Raw genomic sequence first — 20,975 nt, forward strand, 5'->3', positions numbered from 1 at the left:
TATCTAGTGTATGTATATATAAATCATATTCTTAATTAGCACAATGAACTCAGCATTTATCATATACTTGGTACTAAAAAATTGAAACCAACAATTGAAAATGCCTATTTAGTCATGAGCAAGGATTGCACAAAACTAGCTATGTTCCTCCCTCTAAACATTTTTGAACAGATTCAGTTGAGAATCACCTTCATTAAAAATCAACAGTTTCTAACCTGTACTACTACTCTGCTCATTAGAGGGTAACTGTACTATTACTCTATACTGATCGTTCCTGCATCTAGTGTTCATAATTTCTTAGTTTTAAAGGCTGCAAACATCAACAGAGATGCATTAGATTTTGACCAAAGAACTCAAAACAAGACTGATATGCATCTACTTAACTTGGAGACTCAAACTGCCAAAGTGAAAAATATAACAAGGTTCCAAGCATTAACTTATGGTTCCAAAATTGATTTGCTCTTTACACAAAACACCACTTCTAACTATGGCTATCAGATATAACTAATGCATGGAGATGACAACGCACCGAAGTTTACAGTTACCAAGAAAATATAAGATGACTCTTTGATGCTAGAAATCAGATCGAGTAACAGATGCATGAATCACAAACATTAGATTGAGTAACATTCTGATACTGAACAAGCATAACTATCGCAAACATTAGATCGAGTAACATTCTGATACTGAACAAGCATAACTATCAGCAGCTACAAAAGTAAAAAAAATTAACAAGGTTTCAAGCATTAACTAATGGTTCCAAAATTGATTTTCTCTTTATACGAAACACAACTTCTGAAACTTCAAACTATCATACGCAAACATTATTCTGAGAATTTTAACCGGATTTGGAAGCAGGTACTTTACAATACCAATTTGCGGATACTTTATTTCTCAAATATAATCTCAAGTACAAGAACGGCTAACAAAATTGACTCATGGTGCACTCAATTACCGATCAACATAATTGCACAGAGACGGATATACAATTTACAGATGGATTATAGTATATATCCTAGCTCGACTGAATGTAATGCATACATGTGCACGAAACAGCCAGTAAACTCATAAATATAATTGCACAGAGATGCAAGTCAACTGAATCTAAGGAAGACAAACATGGATAAAGAACATGAAGCAGAAGATGCACGGTGACGAGAATGTACCTGTAGCGAGAGGTCGACCTGGGAGCGATCAGGGAGGAGGGAGACGAACGTGTGTCAGAAAGTGTGCTCGTTGCGTTGAGCCCACACCTGAGATCTTCCTACGTTCGTGGCCTTCTTCAATGAGATCCACAAGAAAAACTGTGAGAGAAGAGGAGAGACCCTAGCAAGTGCCAGGGAGATGCGGGCTGAGGTTGAATCACCTGATGCGGAGGCGGAGATGGCAACAGAGTCTACGGATCGAGCAACTTCGCCGCCGTAGGACTTGAGCCGTCACCGGAGTAGAACCCTAGCAAGAAAAGGGAGATGAGAAGCGGAAGGGGAGGATTCGGATGAGATGGGAAGAAGGGGTGGAGGAGGCGCACCTGGACGTGGATTCTTAGAGGAGGTCGTGCAAAAGCTGGGAGCCACGGCGACGGCCGGCAGCGGCGACGGCTTCTGCAGGAGCTGGAGCGGGCACCCCTCTCTCACTCGTGCAAGCGAGACGCGTGAAAGGGAGCGCTTCCCGACCGCTATAGATCAGGCTCTTTTCTGTGTGAAGATTGGGCTCATGTGGGCTGAAGAACCGCGTCTAGGAGGCTTCCAAACTTGTCGATGAAGTTCCCCGCGGTTATCCCCAGGTTGCGAGATAATTTCCCTTTCGGGCCCACAAGGCCACGGGCTACTGGGTCGTCTGCCGCGGAGAATCCGCGGAAGTCGTCGGAAAAGGAATTCTGCGCTGCTGACAGGGCGGCAGCCAACCAGCTGACAGACACATCAAGCAACTGGAACGACTGCAAGAAGCCGACGCCAACAGCCCAACAGCCGCTGCCGCAGCTCCCCTCTCCGGCTCTCCGCCACCACCAAATCAATCAACCCCCCTCTCTCATAAATCAATCAACCAAGAATCCCCTCCTCCTCCCTCCCCTAATCAAAACCAAACCCCTCCGGGTCCCCCTTCCCTGTTCCCCATCTCTTTCTTGGTCGTCGGCGCCTCCTCTGCCTCCGGTCGCTCGCCGTGGTTGAACAAGAAACGCCATGGCGGCGGTGAGTTTCCCCGAATCCCACAGTTTCTCTCTTTAGTCTTGCTTCGCGCGTAGCTGCTCAACCGTGGTGCGCCCAGGTTCTTGTCGGGACCTGGTTCTTGAATCTCGATCCGCTGTGGGATATTGGGATGGGCCGTGGGGTGATTGGGAGTTATCGGTGGCTGGGTAGGGGTGAGCTAGGGTTCCGTTCGATGGGTTAGGAACTGTTATGGCAGCCATTCTTTTTGAATCTAGGTCTGGTAACGATTGAGCTGAGACCCATTTTGTACCGATGCTTGATGCCGCACAGGAATTGTTACATGTTGGTGCAATCATTTTGTTTTGTTTCTTTTTCTCTCCGACTAAAGTGGGAGAGCTATAAGATTAAGGTGTAGCCCTGCTATGTTCAGGATTGAGCTATGCTCTTCTGTATTCATTCATACTTGATGCAGGACAGGACTAGCCATTTCTTTATAAATTTAATTGGCTCTGCTGGGAGCTGAGTCCCATTGTCTCTAGGACGGTTTTAAGAATGGAGTTACAGTTTGGGATCGAACGCACGGAGCATAGGTGCCAATGTGTTTCTTAATGTGCCCTCTTGCCATTTCTGGTACTGTCAGGGGAATTGTTGGTCAGCAATCAGCATGTACTGGCTTGGTAAGCAGAGGTTGTGAATTTCATTTGGCGAATTTAAGCTTTGTTTGGGCTTGTTGTTCCTGGCAGTTCTGCTAGCTGCGCATTTAGTTTGGTTCTTGCATCAATCTAGTAACCTAAAGTAGGTTTCATTCATTAACAATGTAGTACTGCTTATTTTCCATAATTGGATGTTCTGCCATGTGCAAGGATGCTTTATTGTTTTAGTGCACTTAACCTTCTATCCTTTTAGGATAATGTATTTCTTTTCTCAAGAAAAATGCTTATTTCTATATTTGGTTGATTCTAATTTTGGAAACAAAGCATTGAGCCACTGACTATTGTTGGCACATGTAACTACCATCAATCACTTTCATAGGTTATGTTGTGTTTCTTTGAGTTTATGTTCGCTAATTAGTTTAGTCAGCGCAATGTATTGATGCTAGTGACTTTTTTGTCCGAATAGACCTTCATTCAGCACTGACTACTATATTGACATATGATAAGAGATGCTACAAACTCAAATAGGAAAAAGGAAGCCCTCTGCCCAAGTTTGGGGAGTGGGATGTCAACGACCCTGCTTCAGCTGAGGGATTTACTGTAATATTTAACAAAGCTAGAGATGAGAAGAAGACTGGAGGAAATTCACAGGGACAAGATGAACAAGTGAAAAGTGAACAACAATCATCTGGGCAAGGCTTCAATGCTCCAAAAGCAGGCAATACTGTAAGAACCTACCTCCTTTACCACCTCACGGTTCCTTTTCCCTGAGTTTTGTGCCTTTCCACAATTTTTATAATAGTCTGCGGTCGTGAAGCATAACTTGGCATGCCAACTAAAATGGCTACCCATATTTACAAGTCACCACTACCCTGTCCAATTATGATGAAACTTTTTCGGGAAAGGAAATTTATTCAATTCATGTCTGGCCATCAATGATCAACCAGAGATGTTAGTAATCGACCGTTTTGTCTGTTTGTACACAATGATTTGTGTTTTTTCATATATGCCAGGCTTCTGTTCCATCATTATTGGATCCATGCGTCCACTACTTTCATCGTTTTGGGAGCACTATTGATTTGTAATACAGGTACCACCTCATGTGGGGGTGGAGTGTTGGGGTTACACCTTAGCCATTACTAGAGTTCAAGTTCTGGTGTGAACTCTTAGCACATGCTAGTAATTCTAGCATAGTTGCATCAAATCTTGGCTTATGTAATTCTATTTTTGTCCTAGCTTTGGCTTTGCAATTCTTTTTGTGTTTATAGGGGGTGTGCTTCACATATATTCATGCATGTTCTTTGCATTGCTGCTGATGGTGTGTGCAGTGGTGGAGCTTAGCAAATAATTGGATGGGCCAGCCTTGAGAGTATATTGCCGAAAACACCTGTTGTCACTGTAATTTGTCTAGATGGTTTAGCAACGCATGATGCTTCCAAGGGTTGGGGGCACCCCCCACCCCCCTGGCTTGCACAAAGCTCTGCCATGGAAAAAAGTTTATGCTGTTAGCTGAAATTGTCAGTTTTACTTGTATAGTGTCAGAAAAATAACTGAACAAATATGGATTGTTGTTATAGCAGTACCACTCTATTGTGTATTTCAATGACCGTACAACCTGTCTATGTACATAGTTGTACTAATGAAAGAGCCAGGCAGAGCTTCAATGAGGCTAAGGTGTACTGTGGCCCATCCTTTCCATTTAAAAGGATCTACTAATGTACTTAAATTTCAGTAAATCATCTCTTTGTACAAATTGTTCGAACAAGCACAAGTGCACACCATATCCTCTGATGAGAACAAAATTTTGACCTACCTAGTTGTTGGAATCCTTTTCTTGTGTCATTTGTTATGGTAGTAATAGATATGCCAGGGATGCATGGTGAAGTATACTTATATTTGGTTGATATGAAATTTTAATGCATGTATATGAAAGGACAAGGTTTCAGGTACTAGTATGCGCAAAATATTTGATGAACATGAGTGCTTTGGCTGGTTGGTTTAATTTATAAGTGGAGAGGTGCGCAGAATATAATTGCTAGTGATATTACTTCAGGAACTTATATGCCTGTCAGACAAAAGTAAACCTCATTAAGGCAATATATTTTTCTTCCTAATTATCTGTATTAATTTGCAGAAGAAATGGTTGTGCTGCTTTCAACCTAGTGCTGCTGAATCCTGAAGTTCGCGAGATACCAACTGGATTGTGGAACTGAACTGTGCTTTCCTTGTCAAATTTCTGAAGAGATTCTGTGATGTCCAGGGAAACATGTTGTGGTGATTCTTTTTACAGTTGTGTGATGAAGAGGGTTTCTGAAACAAGTAATTTACTAATCTGTCTCAGGCATGTACATTATTTGCAGCTTATATATCTGGTAAACCTCGGTGGTGTATATTGATGCGTAATATCGTTGTTGGTCCAGTTGACTCAATGAACATTTGTTCAGCTGTTGGGGAAGTTACAGGGTAAAATGAAATGAAACAAAGCTTTTGAGTATGTCGTGCAAGTGCCTTTTGCCGTCAATTGGCCTTTGCTGCTTTCCGGATGAAGTAGATTACAGAAGTGCCTCCCTGGTACTGCATAAGTATTCTTCCAAATATGAATTGGACCCTGCTATCTCGCGACGGGTCGCGCTGCCGCGCAGCGTGGGACCCCAGTTTCCACCACTCTACTGGCGTGCTAGGATGATGTCAGCGATATGTCACTTAAGGGGGTTAAGGGGGGAATGCTAGTACATTTTCTTTAAATGAGGATAATTCACTCATCAAGTGTTCGTTTTTAATTCCATTTTCTTTAAATGAGGATAATGCACTCATCAAGTGTTTTTTAATTCCGTTTGCGTGTTCGTTTTTAATTCCGTTTGCGTCATTGTGTTCCTAGGGATAAGATCTACAAAACAAGATCTATATCGGATGTATTTTGATGCTGTTTTATACCACTGGCAACTTATGGACAAACTATATAGCAACTTATAAACAAAATAGTGGTATTATCGATGAGTAACTTATATAGAGAACATGTGATAATTTATATGTTATATTAATTATAACTCACATAGAATCAATGTAATAGCTTCTTTCGGAGCTAATGTATCCATATATACAGAGACAAATGAGATAGCTTAAATAGATACCTCAAATACGTAATTATATTGGGTGAAAAAAGTAGCAATTTATGTATATAATATGAGCTAATGTATCCATATATACAGAGACAAATGAGATAGCTTAAATAGATACCTCAAATACGTAATTATATTGGGTGAAAAAAGTAGCAATTTATGTATATAATATGTTGATAGATTTATACATGTCGTTGTCAAGATTAGCGGGTCAAGACTTAGACTAGTAAATTTCTTTTATGCGCGTAAGGCTTCGGATGGTGGCGTGGGAGACACGGGGTTTAGACTGGTTCGGGCAAGGGAATGCCCTACGTCCAGTATCGGGAGCTGCTCGTGTTGCCCACGTGGGGTTCTGTAGTAGGGGTTACAGGAGTGCGAGAGAGGGAGCTGATCCCAGGTCTCTTGGGTGTGCACTGATGCTCTAGGTGGGTATGAGTGTGTTCTGTTGGGTTGAGAGTCCCCCTTGTCTCAGGCCCCCGGTTCTCCTTTTATAGCGCAAGGAAGCCACCGGGATTACAGGTGAGACCAGGTGCGTGGAGAAGTAAAAGAGATAAAAAAAGCTAAGTAAAATACAACATAAGGAGAGGGACCAAGTTCCAGGGCTGCCGCCCCTCGCTCCGGCCTCCGGCTCCTATCAGTGCGTCCGCCGGGAGAGGACGACTGCCTCCAGATCCTGTCGATGATCTCTCCGGTAGCCGTTGCTGCCAGGCATGATGATGATGTTTAGTCGTGGCGTATGTGCCCGCCGGGGAGGATGGCTGATTCTGTTATCTTGTTGATGACCCATGGGACGCGGACATCGCGTCCCTGTCGCCGGAAGCGCGGGGCACGAGAACAGGCGGAACGCCCTCCTATGCCAGGTGGCGCGGGCCACGAGTACCCTTGTGGCGAATCGGAGGGAGCCGCGGCCACTGTAGCTCGCACCACACGGTCGCGCATGGGTACTTGTGATGGGTCGCACTGGGAGCGCCAGCTCCTTTCTGCGTGCCAGGGCCGCGGCGCATTTATGGCGAGGTCGACAGGGGGACCCACGAGATCCGCGTCCTGATCTTCCAATCTGCGCCCGAGGCGGATATTTATCTTGTGGGCCCGAATGAGTCTGACCTCCCGCGCCCTGGGTCGGGCGAGGCGGAGTTTTGCGGCGGCGGGGGGTCGGGCGCTCCTGACCCCAGTCCCCTTGGTCGGGCGAGGCGGAGTTTGGTCTTCAAGGGGTCGGGAACGTCCGACCCCGGGGCACTGAGTCGGGCGAGGCGGAGCGTAGTTCCTTCCTCCCGTGTTGGGCTGACGGCAATCTTTATTACCTTAGGTGGGCCTAGGCCTTTATGATTGTTGTTTCCATGGGCTTTGGGAGGTTAATATTTCCCCCAACAATACATAAGTTGCTATATACTTCATACACAACTAGCATTCAACATAAGTTGTTAGAATATAAAAATATATTAAAATATATTCTTCATGAATCTAGTTTTATAGACATGATCAAAACGAACGCAGTGGTGCAAACGGAATTGAAAATGGACACTTGAGAAGAAAGTTATCACGTTTTAAAAGTGGAAAGGAAAATAAAAAGTACGAGAGCCGCACGGTACAAATGGGTCGCAGCAGGCAGCGCGGGTCGCGCACTCCGGCGCGCGCTAGGTTTTTCCATACGAATTATGTGCATCATAGAACTGAGAAGAAGTTATGCTCTTGCTATTTACTCCCTCCGTTCCAAAAAGAATGCAACTCTCGCTTCCTGAGAAGTCAACTAATTTTAAATTTATCAAATTTATGCAAAATAGTAATAACATTTATGATACAAAATAAATATTAATAAATTAATCGTGCAATATATTTTCATACTAAATCTATTCGGCTGCGTGAATGTTAGTATTTTTTTATAAATTTAATCAAACTTGAAACTATTTGACTCCTCAAGAAGTGAGAGTTGCATTCCTTTTGGGACGGAGGGTGTAGCATTCTTATAAGTGTGTGGTGAGCTCTGCCCCCACGGTGAGCTCGCCTAACCCTCCGCCTTGATGCTACAGCCCATCGCGGAGCTCAACCTCGGCCCCTGCTAGCAGCGGCCTCGCTCACCGCTATAAGGAAAATAGCCCTAGGCCATAATGATTTTAGTGATTAATCGCAACATAGTTATTGGGACTAATGTATTTGCAAGATGAACCTTTGTAGGTATTTTATAGCTCCCAAGGATGAATTACAAACCATCAAAATGAGAAGAAAAAGAAAGACTTAGAAGAATTCTATAGTATCCAAATGATAGCAAAAATCTATATATAGTCTTATTTTAAGGCTTACAAATGATGGTAATGAAGCTGGGACAAACACGCTGGGACAAACACATGCAAAGATTTGAAACGAATCCTGCTGGAAATATGCACTGACACCTTCCATCCATTAATAAGGTGGGAACAGCGACCACTGCTGATTCAGTCGATGACCATAGGACTGTGGCAAGGCCTACGCACTGTTACCACCAACTCATTCGGGTAGTTATTCATCGAATCAGTCGGTGATCGTCGGCTCGGCTCAGCATCGGCTTTGAAAGTTTTGGAGTATAATTTTGGCTTCACCGATTCATACGATGGGTACAGTAACCAAGACAGGGGATGAGTCGATGATATGCAGAAAGTTACAATGGCTATGTAATGGCTAGTTTTTGGAGTTAAGGCTATATATACCCCATTGCCTAGCCATTTGAGGGGTGTTAGAGCTTGGAGAAGCTATAGGCTTGGTTCTCACATACACACAAGTGCTCTATCCACCAAAGTGCTCAATAGAAGATTAGAACAATTAGCATAAGGTTTAGGTCTTGATTAGTGCTAGTTTTGTCCTATTAGCTCATTACTTTAAGGATTAGCCTAGAGTTAGGCAGGTTTGCACACCTCGTTTGTACCGGTGCTTGCGCACACCAAGAGTTGTAAATTCGGGGCTTGTAAGTCTTGCGAGACCCTCCAACCGCATTTGTGGAGTGGTCGCTGGTGCTTGTGATAGGGAGGATAGGCCCTAGGCATTTTGCCGAAGCTCTACCAAGTGAAGAGCAGCAAGGAGCATCCATGAGAGGCTAGGCGGAGACCCACTTGCGTGTGGGGAAGACCTGTCAGCTATCATATGGAGCTACTTGACCGGGGAGTTTATGCCCTTGCGTCGGCATTCCCTTGGAGAGGGGCACCAACAACGAGGATTAGTGGAAACTTTGCTTTCCGATACCTTGGTAAAATTCGCCATGTCACCGTGCCGGAAGTTTGCCTTCTCTAACTTATTACCTTCAGCGTTCTTTATTGCACTTACATTCTGCATTTACCTTTCCTAGAATTGCCGTGTGTTGTTTATAGGATTGAAACCTAGGGTGCAAAAATCTTTAATGGTAAAGATAGCAACACATAAAAAAATCTAGTGCACATCTAGATAGAAATTAAAATAGATTTTTATATGTGCTTGGAGTCTAGTTTTTAGAACACCCAATTCATCCCCTCTTAGAGTGTCAGGATCTCTTCAACCGGCTTCGCTCGTGCTAGCCTTCACATGCCCAACTCCGCTTGCTCCGTCTTATGGAGCTCCATCTTTCTCTCCCTCGTTCCCACTCTGACACTTGGGCTGCAGGCAGAGCTCTTCCCATGGACTCCTATGGCCTCGAGATCAGGCACGAAGGAGCTTGGTGCGGAGGAGCCTTGAGCGGTGAGCTGGAGAAAGGGAGAGTGAGGGGGAAGGGAAGGGAAGAAAATAACACTATCATGTGGGTCCCACTTCCACGTGTTGTCCATGTAGCGAAACCACCAACCAAAACCGCTAAATGATCAAACACGGACGATTTTAATAGTTGGGTGGTTAAAGATTCCTTGTTTTTGAGTTTGAAGATCAAAACCAAATCGAGACAATAGTTGGATGGTAAAAAAATAGACTTTTCCTATTTAAAATCTCGCTATAATTGGACTTAGCGAGTGTCATTTAATTAAGAAGAATAAACAATCGTAACGCTTATAGTCTCAAATCTCGGATGAATTGGACCAGAAAAGCCTCACCTTTAATTCCGGTTAGTATTATAAACCGGGATTAAAAGGTTCCCCATAAGTGACCATAGAAGAAAACAATCTCTATATGATAGGTGAGATGGCAAGGAAGCTACACGCGAGGCAAGAGATCGTGTGTTCGAATCCCACACACCACGCACGTGCATATTTCGTGTGTTTTTTAATTTCTAACTTTTTTGACACAAAACTTTTTAGTCTCGTGTGAAATAACCGGTTTTTTGACACAAAACCTTTTAGTCCCAGGTGAAATAAATGGACCTTTAGTTCCGAATTTGTAGTTCCGGTAACCGAGCTTTTGAAGTTTGCCAAAAAAAAAAGATAGCCTATTTTTCCACTAGTGATACTAAAACACTTCTAAGAACACTAGTGAAAATCACACGAACAAATAAAATATGTGTTACAAATACGGCGCTCCGATGGAAAATTAAATATCACTTTCTCAATTGAGGGCCTGAACAATCAGTTAATACAGTGTCTCCGAACATCTTGGGTATGGCCATGTCGGTACGGTCAGAATGAACACATTTGGTGCGCTGCCGCCGCTTATGATGACTCTGCGCCATACAAGGACTGAGTGCATACATCCCAATAATAACTTGCAATAACGCTCAACTCTTCTTCGCTATTTCTTCACACACACACACATTCATTTTTTTTATCATAAGGTGCAATTTATTGTCATATTTTTTCCAGTACATGTATCCTTGGTTTGCTTATGGAAGTCTAGCATAAGAGCGATGCAATCAACTGAGCGGAACATGCACGTGCATATTTCGTGTGATTTTTTAATTTCTAACTTTTTTGACGCAAAACTCTTTAGTCTCGTGTGAAATAACCGGTTTTTTGACACAAAACCTTTTAGTCCCAGGTGAAATAAATGGACCTTTAGTTCCGAATTTGTAGTTCCGGTAACCGAGCTTTTGAAGTTTGCCAAAAAAAAAAGATAGCCTATTTTTCCACTAGTGATACTAAAACACTTCTAAGAACACTAGTGAAAATCACACGAACAAATAAAATATGTGTTACAAATACGGCGCTCCGATGGAAAATTAAATATCACTTTTTCAATTGAGGGCCTGAACAATCAGTTAATACAGTGTCTCCGAAAATCTTGGGTATGGCCATGTCGGTACGGTCAGAATGAACACATTTGGTGTGCTGCCGCCGCTTATGATGACTCTGCGCCATACAAGGACTGAGTGCATACATCCCAATAATAACTTGCAATAACGCTCAACTCTTCTTCGCTATTTCTTCACACACACACATTCATTTTTTTTTATCGTAAGGTGCAATTTATTGTCATATTTTTTCCAGTACATGTATCCTTGGTTTGCTTATGGAAGTCTAGCATAAGAGCGATGCAATCAACTGAGCGGAACATGCACGTGCATATTTCGTGTGATTTTTTAATTTCTAACTTTTTTGACGCAAAACTCTTTAGTCTCGTGTGAAGTAACCGGTTTTTTGACACAAAACCTTTTAGTCCCAGGTGAAATAAATGGACCTTTAGTTCCGAATTTGTAGTTCCGGTAACCGAGCTTTTGAAGTTTGCCAAAAAAAAAGATAGCCTATTTTTCCACTAGTGATACTAAAACACTTCTAAGAACACTAGTGAAAATCACACGAACAAATAAAATATGTGTTACAAATACGGCGCTCCGATGGAAAATTAAATATCACTTTCTCAATTGAGGGTCTGAACAATCAATTAATACAGTGTCTCCGAAAATCTTGGGTATGGCCATGTCGGTACGGTCAGAATGAACACATTTGGTGTGCTGCCGCCGCTTATGATGACTCTGCGCCATACAAGGACTGAGTGCATACATCCCAATAATAACTTGCAATAACGCTCAACTCTTCTTCGCTATTTCTTCACACACACACATTCATTTTTTTTTATCGTAAGGTGCAATTTATTGTCATATTTTTTCCAGTACATGTATCCTTGGTTTGCTTATGGAAGTCTAGCATAAGAGCGATGCAATCAACTGAGCGGAACATGCACGTGCATATTTCGTGTGATTTTTTAATTTCTAACTTTTTTGACGCAAAACTCTTTAGTCTCGTGTGAAATAACCGGTTTTTTGACACAAAACCTTTTAGTCCCAGGTGAAATAAATGGACCTTTAGTTCCGAATTTGTAGTTCCGGTAACCGAGCTTTTGAAGTTTGCCAAAAAAAAAAGATAGCCTATTTTTCCACTAGTGATACTAAAACACTTCTAAGAACACTAGTGAAAATCACACGAACAAATAAAATATGTGTTACAAATACGGCGCTCCGATGGAAAATTAAATATCACTTTTTCAATTGAGGGCCTGAACAATCAGTTAATACAGTGTCTCCGAAAATCTTGGGTATGGCCATGTCGGTACGGTCAGAATGAACACATTTGGTGTGCTGCCGCCGCTTATGATGACTCTGCGCCATACAAGGACTGAGTGCATACATCCCAATAATAACTTGCAATAACGCTCAACTCTTCTTCGCTATTTCTTCACACACACACATTCATTTTTTTTTATCGTAAGGTGCAATTTATTGTCATATTTTTTCCAGTACATGTATCCTTGGTTTGCTTATGGAAGTCTAGCATAAGAGCGATGCAATCAACTGAGCGGAACACAGCGCATGCAACTTTCTGTTGAGTGTTTATCTTTATGACAGACACTAGAGTACTATTCTTTTTCCTGCTCTCCACTCAAATCCATAACTTTCTACTAACACACCAAAAACTTAATATACAGGTTTGAAATTTTTTTGTTCGACTGCTTTATATAAAACAACTTTTGAACTCAGGTGTTAAAAACTCTATTCTCAAATAAGAAAACTTTGAAATCAGAAGTTTATACTCCTAATAAGATAAAAAGTTGCACTTTGTTATTAGAAATTACTCAATATAGAAGGGTTAATTAGATCCAGGCCATCAAAATTTTAACGGATGCTCTTATGAAAAATTACACTGTAGATATCGTATTTGGAACTAACAACTTATAGTTCTTATTTATATATCCCATTATGTAAAAATTTGAACAAACATTGGCCTTATCTTCTTCTCCTAGCTCACGCGACACCCCTATCCTTACCTCCATGGTTGTTACAAGTAGGGCTCCTCCTCTTGTGACCCCTTTTGCTTCAGCCCATCCCTAATGTTCTTTCAAGATGCATCACATCCCAATAATTTGCAAGAGCACTCTTTGCTAATCCTTTGAGGTTGAGACTCACTACGATGACAATAGCACATCCCAATACCTTGCAATAACACAACTCTTCTTTGTCATCCCTAGATATCGAGACTCTCTACCTTCACCATACAAGTGGACAACAAGATTTATATAGGCAGAGTTCATACTCAAGGTTATTCAGCAAAGTCTAGACATGTGGACGGTTGTATTTTTTTTGACTAATTGAGATACAGTTCACTATTTTGAAGGCAGTCAAATATGTCAAATTACAAACTTTTATATGCACGTAGTAGAATTTAAATACAAGACACATCAAAATCCTTCATATATCAAATCATTGTGCTGCCCAAAATAAATGCATATGTCAACAGATTCCCTCTATGTCTCTTCACCTACCATAAACTTTATTATGATGTACCATATACAATAAAAGTATTAAGTATAATTTAAAATAAAAGTCGAAACAGTCACATACTTATAATTATGCATCCTTCAAAAATTAAATATGCGATATTTAAAAGTTAAATTGTATATCATTAGTGAGGTTAATTAAAAGTAATATCATTAATTATAGTAAATTAATATATTAGTCATGTTGAAATTAATATTTATATATAATTGGTTGTATTAAAATTAGTATCATTAGTAACAAAGACTGCTCTTAATAGTTTCAGCTTTTAAAAGCTGAACACAAGCCATTTTTAAATAGTTTAAAATAAGAGTAATTAATTTGTAGCCTAAAAAGTGTATAAGTAATGTGCATATTATTTAGATCTATATTTAATACCACTCAAAAAATAGATCTATATTTAATAGACTAAGGTCAAATATAGTGGCCAAAGCATAGGTTCACTACGTACTTTATTCTTTGCAAATACGTATAATGTTGGATATCTAGTGACATCCATCTTTATATCGAATATGGGCACAAACCAAATTCAGATACTAAATAAATGACTTCGGATACATACATTTTAGAAATGGATACTGGTATGGATGTCCACATTTTTGTTTTAGCAGATCCAGATGTGGGATAATTTGGATCACTGCTATGTCCACTATCCACCCCTAGTTGGCAGAAATGCCCAGGCATTAATTAATTTTGCACACTTAAATTGCAGTAAAATACTAGAGGGTCCGTTGGTAGTACTAATCTTGGTACAAAGTTTGATTAAAAATCATTTATGCAACAAGTAAAAAACTCAACTATCTCTGATTTTCTTTTCCTACAAACCGGGGCTATTTACCACACAATGTTGCATACTGTATCCATAAATTCTGCTCCAGTTTACATCCTTATGCTTCCTGCTGAACACCAAATATACATACAACACAAAAAAATAATGTTCAAATTTTAGCATGCACGATGAGATTGTTACATCTTTTCGGTCAATATACTCCGTAGCCAGCAATAGAATAGGATATTCTGTAGCCAGTGCACGTGGCATGTTGCGATTGGCCATCCCGTCCACTCCTGGGACGATCGAGAGTCGTTCGCGCGAGACCAGGAAGCCAGGATCACGCGAGCCAGTAAATGAGCCGTTCATGCGAGCCATTGAACGAGCCGTTTGCGCGAGCCAGTAAACGATCTGGGGAGCCAGCAAACCAGTAAACGTCGGATTCCTCCTGTCCGCCGCCACAGCACCCTGGCCGCCGCCACCTCCTGCTCAGATCCGGCGTCCTTGGCCATCCTCCGCCACCCAATGGGCCATGCAGCCCCACTACATCCCGTTCCCCACGCAGGCCTGCGCAGGCAGTCGCCGGCAGCGACCACGCCGCCGGCGCTCCTACTGAACCAGACCCGCCAGCGGCTGCCGCGTTCGTGCGGGAGGCCCCCGTGCAATGGAGCCGACTTCCCCGAGCCGCTGCTGTTGGACGGAACAGAGCCGACAAGGTAAACTCCATTACGATATTGATTGGCTTCACTCAATCAGCGCGAGGTGCTCGGATGAATTTGTGACCGTGGCACCAATTACGGCAGCAGGGAAATCAAGCGACAATTAATTGCTGTCGTTAATGGTGAGTCCATCTCCTGTGCCAGCAAGAATCCGGAGGTCTTCCTACAGGTTGAAGTTGCATCAGCAGGTTGGGTCTCGCTCCTGCACAATCCGATTCCATGGATGGCGCAACTTCAACGGCCACACCAGAGGTGTTCCCTGTACTGCTGATGGCGCAATCGCCGGAACCGGAGGTAAATGGCACATGGGTGACTCCTCTCCAACATGTGTCACCATAGACGATGGCAACGCCCGATCCGGAGAGGACCTACTTGCATGTGAGTGTGCTGGTTTGTAGCCTTTTCTTCTTGCTGGTCCATCCAAAAGCCAGATGGTGTCGCATAGCTAATCCTACAACGAATCAATTTCCAAGTTCATGTTTTAGGTGACCCCCCCAAAAGGTCTGAAAGTTCAGGACACATTTGAATGAACCTTGATAGTAAAATCCAGAAAACAGTACTTGGTGCCATTATTCAGAAATTCAGAAATCAAAAACGTCCAGCATGAATTGCATTATGATTATTCATTACCTAGTTCATTCCTGGTATATATATACCTAGCTTTCAGAAATTCAGGAATCAAAGTGTACAGCATGAATTTCATTATGGTTATTCATTACCTAGTTCATTCCTGATTATGTTATCAGAATTTCAGAAATCTTAGATAGTAACTGGATTATGCTTTACCTGATTATTCATTTACTGTTGTCGTAAGTGTCACAGGGCAGAGGGTATGTATGTATGCAGTCCTTTACCGTGTACCAGTTAACTACCTGTACACTTACTTTGTGAAGTATACTAGTGTGTCTGTGTGTGCCCTATGTAGGACATTCAGATAAGGTGACAAATTCAGGTTGTCCTATTTTTCTGACCATGCTGGCTTGTAGTCTTTTTTGTACTATATATGATTGGTTCAGTAACATGCCATGTAGCCCTACTGCTGTAGATGTTGTCCCTATCTCATCCTAGTGTAGTTTGAAATAATAAAGATCGTGCTCCAAACATTCTGTAGCGATATGTTCAATTTTAGTAGTTGTGGTACTGCCTTCTGATATGTGTATTTATTTGGATCCCTTGTTGCCAGAGACAATTGTGCCAACCGAGGAGCTGCATTTTTACAGTAGAGATGAAGCCAAGGAATTTTACAAATTCTATGCGGGCAAGGCAGGGTTTGATGTGCGCATAACCAAGACAAGTAGGAAGACGGTACTGGAGTTGTTGTGCAACAAACAAGGACACTGGGATTACTACAAGCCTGGTGAGGAGAGGGTACGTGAGAAAATGTCAATGAGGTGTGGCTGCAAAGCTTTTGTGAAGATTAAATGGAACCAGAAGAAGGACTATTGGTTCTTTGAGAGGATAAGGTTGGAGCACAATCATCCATTGCATCCCTCGCCGACTGTAACACAGTTCTTGAGGATACAGAAGGACAAGGACCCTATAGTCATGGGTATTGTTGATCAGATGCATAGGTGTGATGCTTCCCACAACACTACAGTAAATGTGCTGGTAGAATTATATGGTGGTCGGCAGAACTTCACGTTCACGGAAATGGATTTGAGAAACAGGTAATGTCTTTAGATGTACTATTGTTGATGTTATTGTTGAATACATGGAAATCATTATAATTAAATTGATGTATGTGTTCATGGTTGCAGGAAAGCTGCAAATGCCAGGGAGGAGAGGGAAAATGATATACCAAAGTTGCTTGAGTTCTTCAGGGAGATGAAGGCCCATAATGAGTATTTCTACTACGAGTTGCAGGTAGATAGTGAAAATGTTATCAAGAATGTGTTCTGGAGTCATGCAAGCCAGCGTGCAGAATATAGAGATTTTGGAGATGTGGTTACATTCGACACCACATACAAAACAAACATGTATAGCATGCCTTTAGCCATGTTTGTTGGGCCAAACCATCAACTGCAGAACGTCGTGTTTGGGCAAGCATTGTTGCAAGATGAGCAAGCTAACACATTTGAGTGGTTGTTTGGGGCATTCAAAAACTGTATGTCCGGAGGTCGGGACCCACGGTGTATACTTACAGGTGAGGAATTTTTATACACGAATGTCTTGAGTGATACGTAACTTGAAATATTTGGTAACTTTGTTGCCTTTACTGTGTTGCAGACCAGGATAGTTCAATGGCGGCAGCGATCAAGAAGGTGTTCAAACAAACACAACACAGGTTGTGCCGTTGGCACATGCTTAAGAAGTATAAAGCAGAGCTGAAAAAACTGTACAAGATTTATGATGGTCTAAAGATAAAGCTCGTCACCCTAATCAATCACCCACTTACGCCTACAGAGTTTGAGTTTGCATGGAATGAGTTGGTGGATGAGTATGGCATACGGGAGGATGATACTATCCGGGGACTTTGGGAGAGTAGGAAATTGTGGGTTGCTGCTAATTTCAAGCCCTTGTATTGTGGCAGGATGACCTCTACACAGAGAAGTGAAAGCGTAAATAAGATGATCAAGGGGAGTGGCTTCACAGGACATATGACATGCATGAGTAAATTTGCACGCAGGATGCTAGACTTCATTCAACATACAAATCACACAGCGGGTGGGGAAACCCATTGGTCTCAGGTAATAATGACAGTGTATTGTTTGAAAATATCGTTTACTGGGGATTAAAATATCGTTTACTGGGGATTAATGTTTTAAGTGGTTGTCCATGAAATAGGCTGGTAACTAGTGGCTGACGTTGCAGCCCTTTGATGGCCATCTTAGCAGAGTGTACACACGAGCCGTGTACAAGAAATACAGGAAAACTTATATTTATAGTACTGCTTTCCATATTGATCCTCATCCTAACGAGGTTGATGTTTACCTGGTGACGCACACGGATCAGTCATGGCAATATGCTTGGTTTCAACATTAATTTAGAGTGGAGGCTGATGTACGATCCGGTAGGTATACATGCGAGTGCAAGACATGGGAGCATACAGGTGAGATGGTGCAATTTGAAAAAAATTCATCTCAACATTTCAATGTATATTGTGGTGTGAAAAAGTAGCACTGATTATGTTTAATTTCATTGTTACAAGCTTGTTCTGCGCCCATCTTATTAAAGCCTTCATGTACCTTCAGATCGACAATATACCTATAGAGTACATAATGAAGAGATAGACGAGGGGTGCAAGAACGATGGTACCGTGGGACAGGCATGACATTGTGACTTTGGTACCGGGTTGTGAGAGTGATCAATACAAAACAAAGAAGCTAGTAAAAATCGTGATGGCTGCTGTGAGGGCATGCCGCAAAACAAGTCTTGGGTTCGAGAAAGGCTGTGAGCAGCTGTCTGCATTGGTTGAGTGGGGTGAAAGTATTGCAAAAGGTATAGGAGCATCACATGTGGGGGATCATACAGAAGAACAGAGTGATGTGATCCCGCATATTATAGGTGAACCTGCAGCTACTTGGGCTGAACAAGATGCAGCAGTTGAAAATGTAATCCAAATTTCAGAGTGTGCACCAAGGGGGGCAAGAACAAAGGGGAGGAAGCGTGGAGGGAAATAGGTTGTTAATGAACATGTAAGTTTCAGTAAGGCACAGGGGCAGCGGACATGTGGATATTGTGGATCTTTGGGTCATTATAGTACGGGGTGTGATTTGAACCCGGATAACATCAATAAGAAACGAGGTGCAGGTGGGAGTTTGCGGAGCAAGATGGGACGGAAGAGGGGGAGACCACCCACAAAAAGGCAACTGGAGGATGAGTTTAATGGTGTTGCATGAGTTGTGTTTACTGATTGGGTGTGTTTGGAACAAATTAATGGCTGTGTTTGGATAATTACTGAATGGCTCTTACTGAACAAATTAATCTCCGCGGCCAGAAGCTTGCCAGTAGTCTAGGAGTGGATTGGCTGTAGGAGATTTCTGTGCATCATGAATAAGTTATTCTTTCTGATTCCTTCATGTCTTGAGTATTGTGAACCCACTTGCTATCGGTGGCAACTAAACTGTGATGTTGTTGGCGCCTAGCTGCAAGTGAGCGCAGTATGTTTTGCATCTGCTAATTTTTTTTCTGCCAATGTTGCTCAGGTTCGTACTGTATCTATCTTGCATCGTGTAAACTGGATAATCGTTGTCTGACAAACGTAGTTCATTATGGACATATGCTTGTGTTTTAGCAAGTACACTGTGAACCTGTATGGTACTTGCTCAGCGATTGAGCTTTTGCTTTACTTTATAATAAAATGAAGCAGTAATTATGTACTGTGTAATTGAGATTCTAGGAGTAGTAATGGAGGCAGTTGTAGTAAATTAGTGTACGACATTATCATCTAATAAATTGTATGGATATTTGGCAACTGTGTTTTTTGAATCTTGTTATCAGAGATGAATTTAAAATTGAATTATCATAGTTTCACTAATGGGGATCAGAATCAGAACCCCTGGTAACAAATGAATTTCCTTTATCACAAAGTGTGCATGAGAACATTCAGCAGAAATCAGAATGTCTCTGCTCAGGTCACAGGTGCAGCTGAACATATTCAGACTGGAACAAACCTTCTCCAGAAAGCGAAGAAGCTGCAGAAGAACACACGAAAATGGACCCAAGAAGCATAATTATCATGTTGATTTTGTTGGTGGTGTTACTCTTAGCATTCGTGTTCTAGCTGTGCATATGTGAGAAGGTGCAAGAGCGTCCTGTACATCATCTTAGAAACTTGGGGTGTGAACTTCAGATTTTGTTTGGTTCAAATTGGATATATTGGGTGGGCAAATCATTCAATTATGCTTACTTCAAATACAGGCAACACCCAGCTTGATTATGGAATAAGTTTTTTTTAAAGTCATCTGCAACTTGAGCTGCCTTGATGGCAGTATTTTGTCTTGAAAAAAAAGTTGTATACAAATAAAAATACCACCAAAAAAAGCAGCCTCGTTTGCCATTAAACATTAGTTTCTTCGATGAGATCAGTAACTGTTTGGTGGGCAAAGTGGACCTCTTACAAATGCAATCATCATTGTTTTACATCATCGTACACTTCTCTAAAGCAACTGGGGAAGCATGTTCTGAATAGGCTAAGCACCACTCCTTGAACTGGAGATGCATCTTCTCCCCAAAAAAGCATTAAAAGACAGCAGAATCATTGAAGGAAAACATTACTTCCACATACAAGTGCTTGGCCTTCATCACCCTTTGCTTAGTTTTCTCAACTATCCAGCAACATTCTTGTATTCATACAAAATTCTTCACAACCTCAATGAATTATCGGTCCTCAATGCTCCTCTTTCGGGACTTGTGTGGCCGTTCAGATTTTACCATGCTATTTTCGTTCTGGAGTATTCTGTGTTCTTGTTCATTCTGCTCAATTTTGATGCTGATATCCCTTGACTTCCTTTTACCACTGAAGATTTGAGCAGCGCACTTATTATCACAAAGCTTGAACAGGCTAAATGGTTTAAAATAAAATTTTAATAGCATCATGAAAACATGTGAGTGTATATCCAGACCTGTTGATTTGTGAAGCATATTCAGCATCGTGTGCTGACAGCCAACGCATGGATCCAGTCTGGGGTGGGATCAAAGATCCAGTAATATGACAATTCATTTCTGTATCCACACTGTGATTTAACATCTGAAAAACATAATTAATTAATTTAATCTCAGAATGTGGAGCATCCACGAACCGATTCCAATCATTTCAGCAACTATGATGTCCTTCACTTCTCGTATACACATTGCACGAATGAACTCAAGTGCATCTCAAGTATATGATGTAATGAGCAAAATATCTTGCTAGATTCCTGAACCATGATAATTCAGAAAGCTACAAGCTACCATCTTGTACCTGGCATGTTATCCTGTGCTGTTGTAACAAGAGCAA

The 20,975-nt window shown here is 41.7% G+C and overlaps 2 protein-coding genes and 1 long non-coding RNA gene across 6 annotated transcripts; 2 read left to right on the forward strand and 1 right to left on the reverse strand.

The window, feature by feature from the left end:
- The first annotated feature begins 1,905 nt into the window (after positions 1-1,905).
- LOC117845278 (protein NOI4) lies at positions 1,906-5,294 on the forward strand. The gene is made up of 3 exons (XM_034726252.2): positions 1,906-2,189; positions 3,329-3,526; positions 4,935-5,294. Exons 1-3 carry the CDS (start codon positions 2,181-2,183, stop codon positions 4,977-4,979), a joined length of 252 nt encoding a protein of 83 aa, XP_034582143.1. The 5' UTR covers positions 1,906-2,180; the 3' UTR covers positions 4,980-5,294.
- A 9,410-nt stretch (positions 5,295-14,704) lies between these two features.
- On the forward strand, positions 14,705-19,056 carry LOC117846578 (protein FAR1-RELATED SEQUENCE 5). 4 transcript variants are annotated; one of them, XM_034727803.2, is made up of 7 exons: positions 14,705-15,034; positions 15,122-15,415; positions 16,221-16,704; positions 16,795-17,180; positions 17,264-17,724; positions 17,822-18,086; positions 18,186-19,056. In XM_034727803.2, exons 3-6 carry the CDS (start codon positions 16,418-16,420, stop codon positions 17,831-17,833), a joined length of 1,146 nt encoding a protein of 381 aa, XP_034583694.1. In that variant the 5' UTR covers positions 14,705-15,034; positions 15,122-15,415; positions 16,221-16,417; the 3' UTR covers positions 17,834-18,086; positions 18,186-19,056. The 4 variants fall into 4 exon arrangements, with proteins under 4 accessions (XP_034583694.1, XP_034583690.1, XP_034583693.1 ...); XM_034727799.2 differs by having other exon boundaries at positions 17,264-18,086; XM_034727802.2 differs by having other exon boundaries at positions 17,264-18,086; positions 18,229-19,056.
- A 950-nt stretch (positions 19,057-20,006) lies between these two features.
- Positions 20,007-20,735, reverse strand: LOC117846580 (uncharacterized). The gene is made up of 2 exons (XR_004638356.1): positions 20,602-20,735; positions 20,007-20,495 (listed from the first exon to the last, which is right to left on the reverse strand). It is a non-coding gene; the product is annotated as an uncharacterized lncRNA (long non-coding RNA).
- Between the last annotated feature and the right edge of the window lie 240 nt (positions 20,736-20,975).

Source organism: Setaria viridis, chromosome 2 (genome assembly GCF_005286985.2).
Source record: "Setaria viridis chromosome 2, Setaria_viridis_v4.0, whole genome shotgun sequence".
Taxonomy (NCBI): Eukaryota; Viridiplantae; Streptophyta; class Magnoliopsida; order Poales; family Poaceae; genus Setaria; species Setaria viridis.

Coding starts and splice junctions, on each gene's coding strand:
- LOC117845278 (XM_034726252.2), top strand. Junction 3,527..4,934: donor CTCCAAAAGCAGGCAATACT/GTAAGAACCTAC, acceptor ATTAATTTGCAG/AAGAAATGGTTGTGCTGCTT.
- LOC117846578 (XM_034727799.2), top strand. CDS start 16,418: ATGTCAATGAGGTGTGGCTGCAAAGCTTTTGTGAAGATTAAATGGAAC. Junction 16,705..16,794: donor GAAATGGATTTGAGAAACAG/GTAATGTCTTTA, acceptor TCATGGTTGCAG/GAAAGCTGCAAATGCCAGGG. Junction 17,181..17,263: donor CCCACGGTGTATACTTACAG/GTGAGGAATTTT, acceptor ACTGTGTTGCAG/ACCAGGATAGTTCAATGGCG.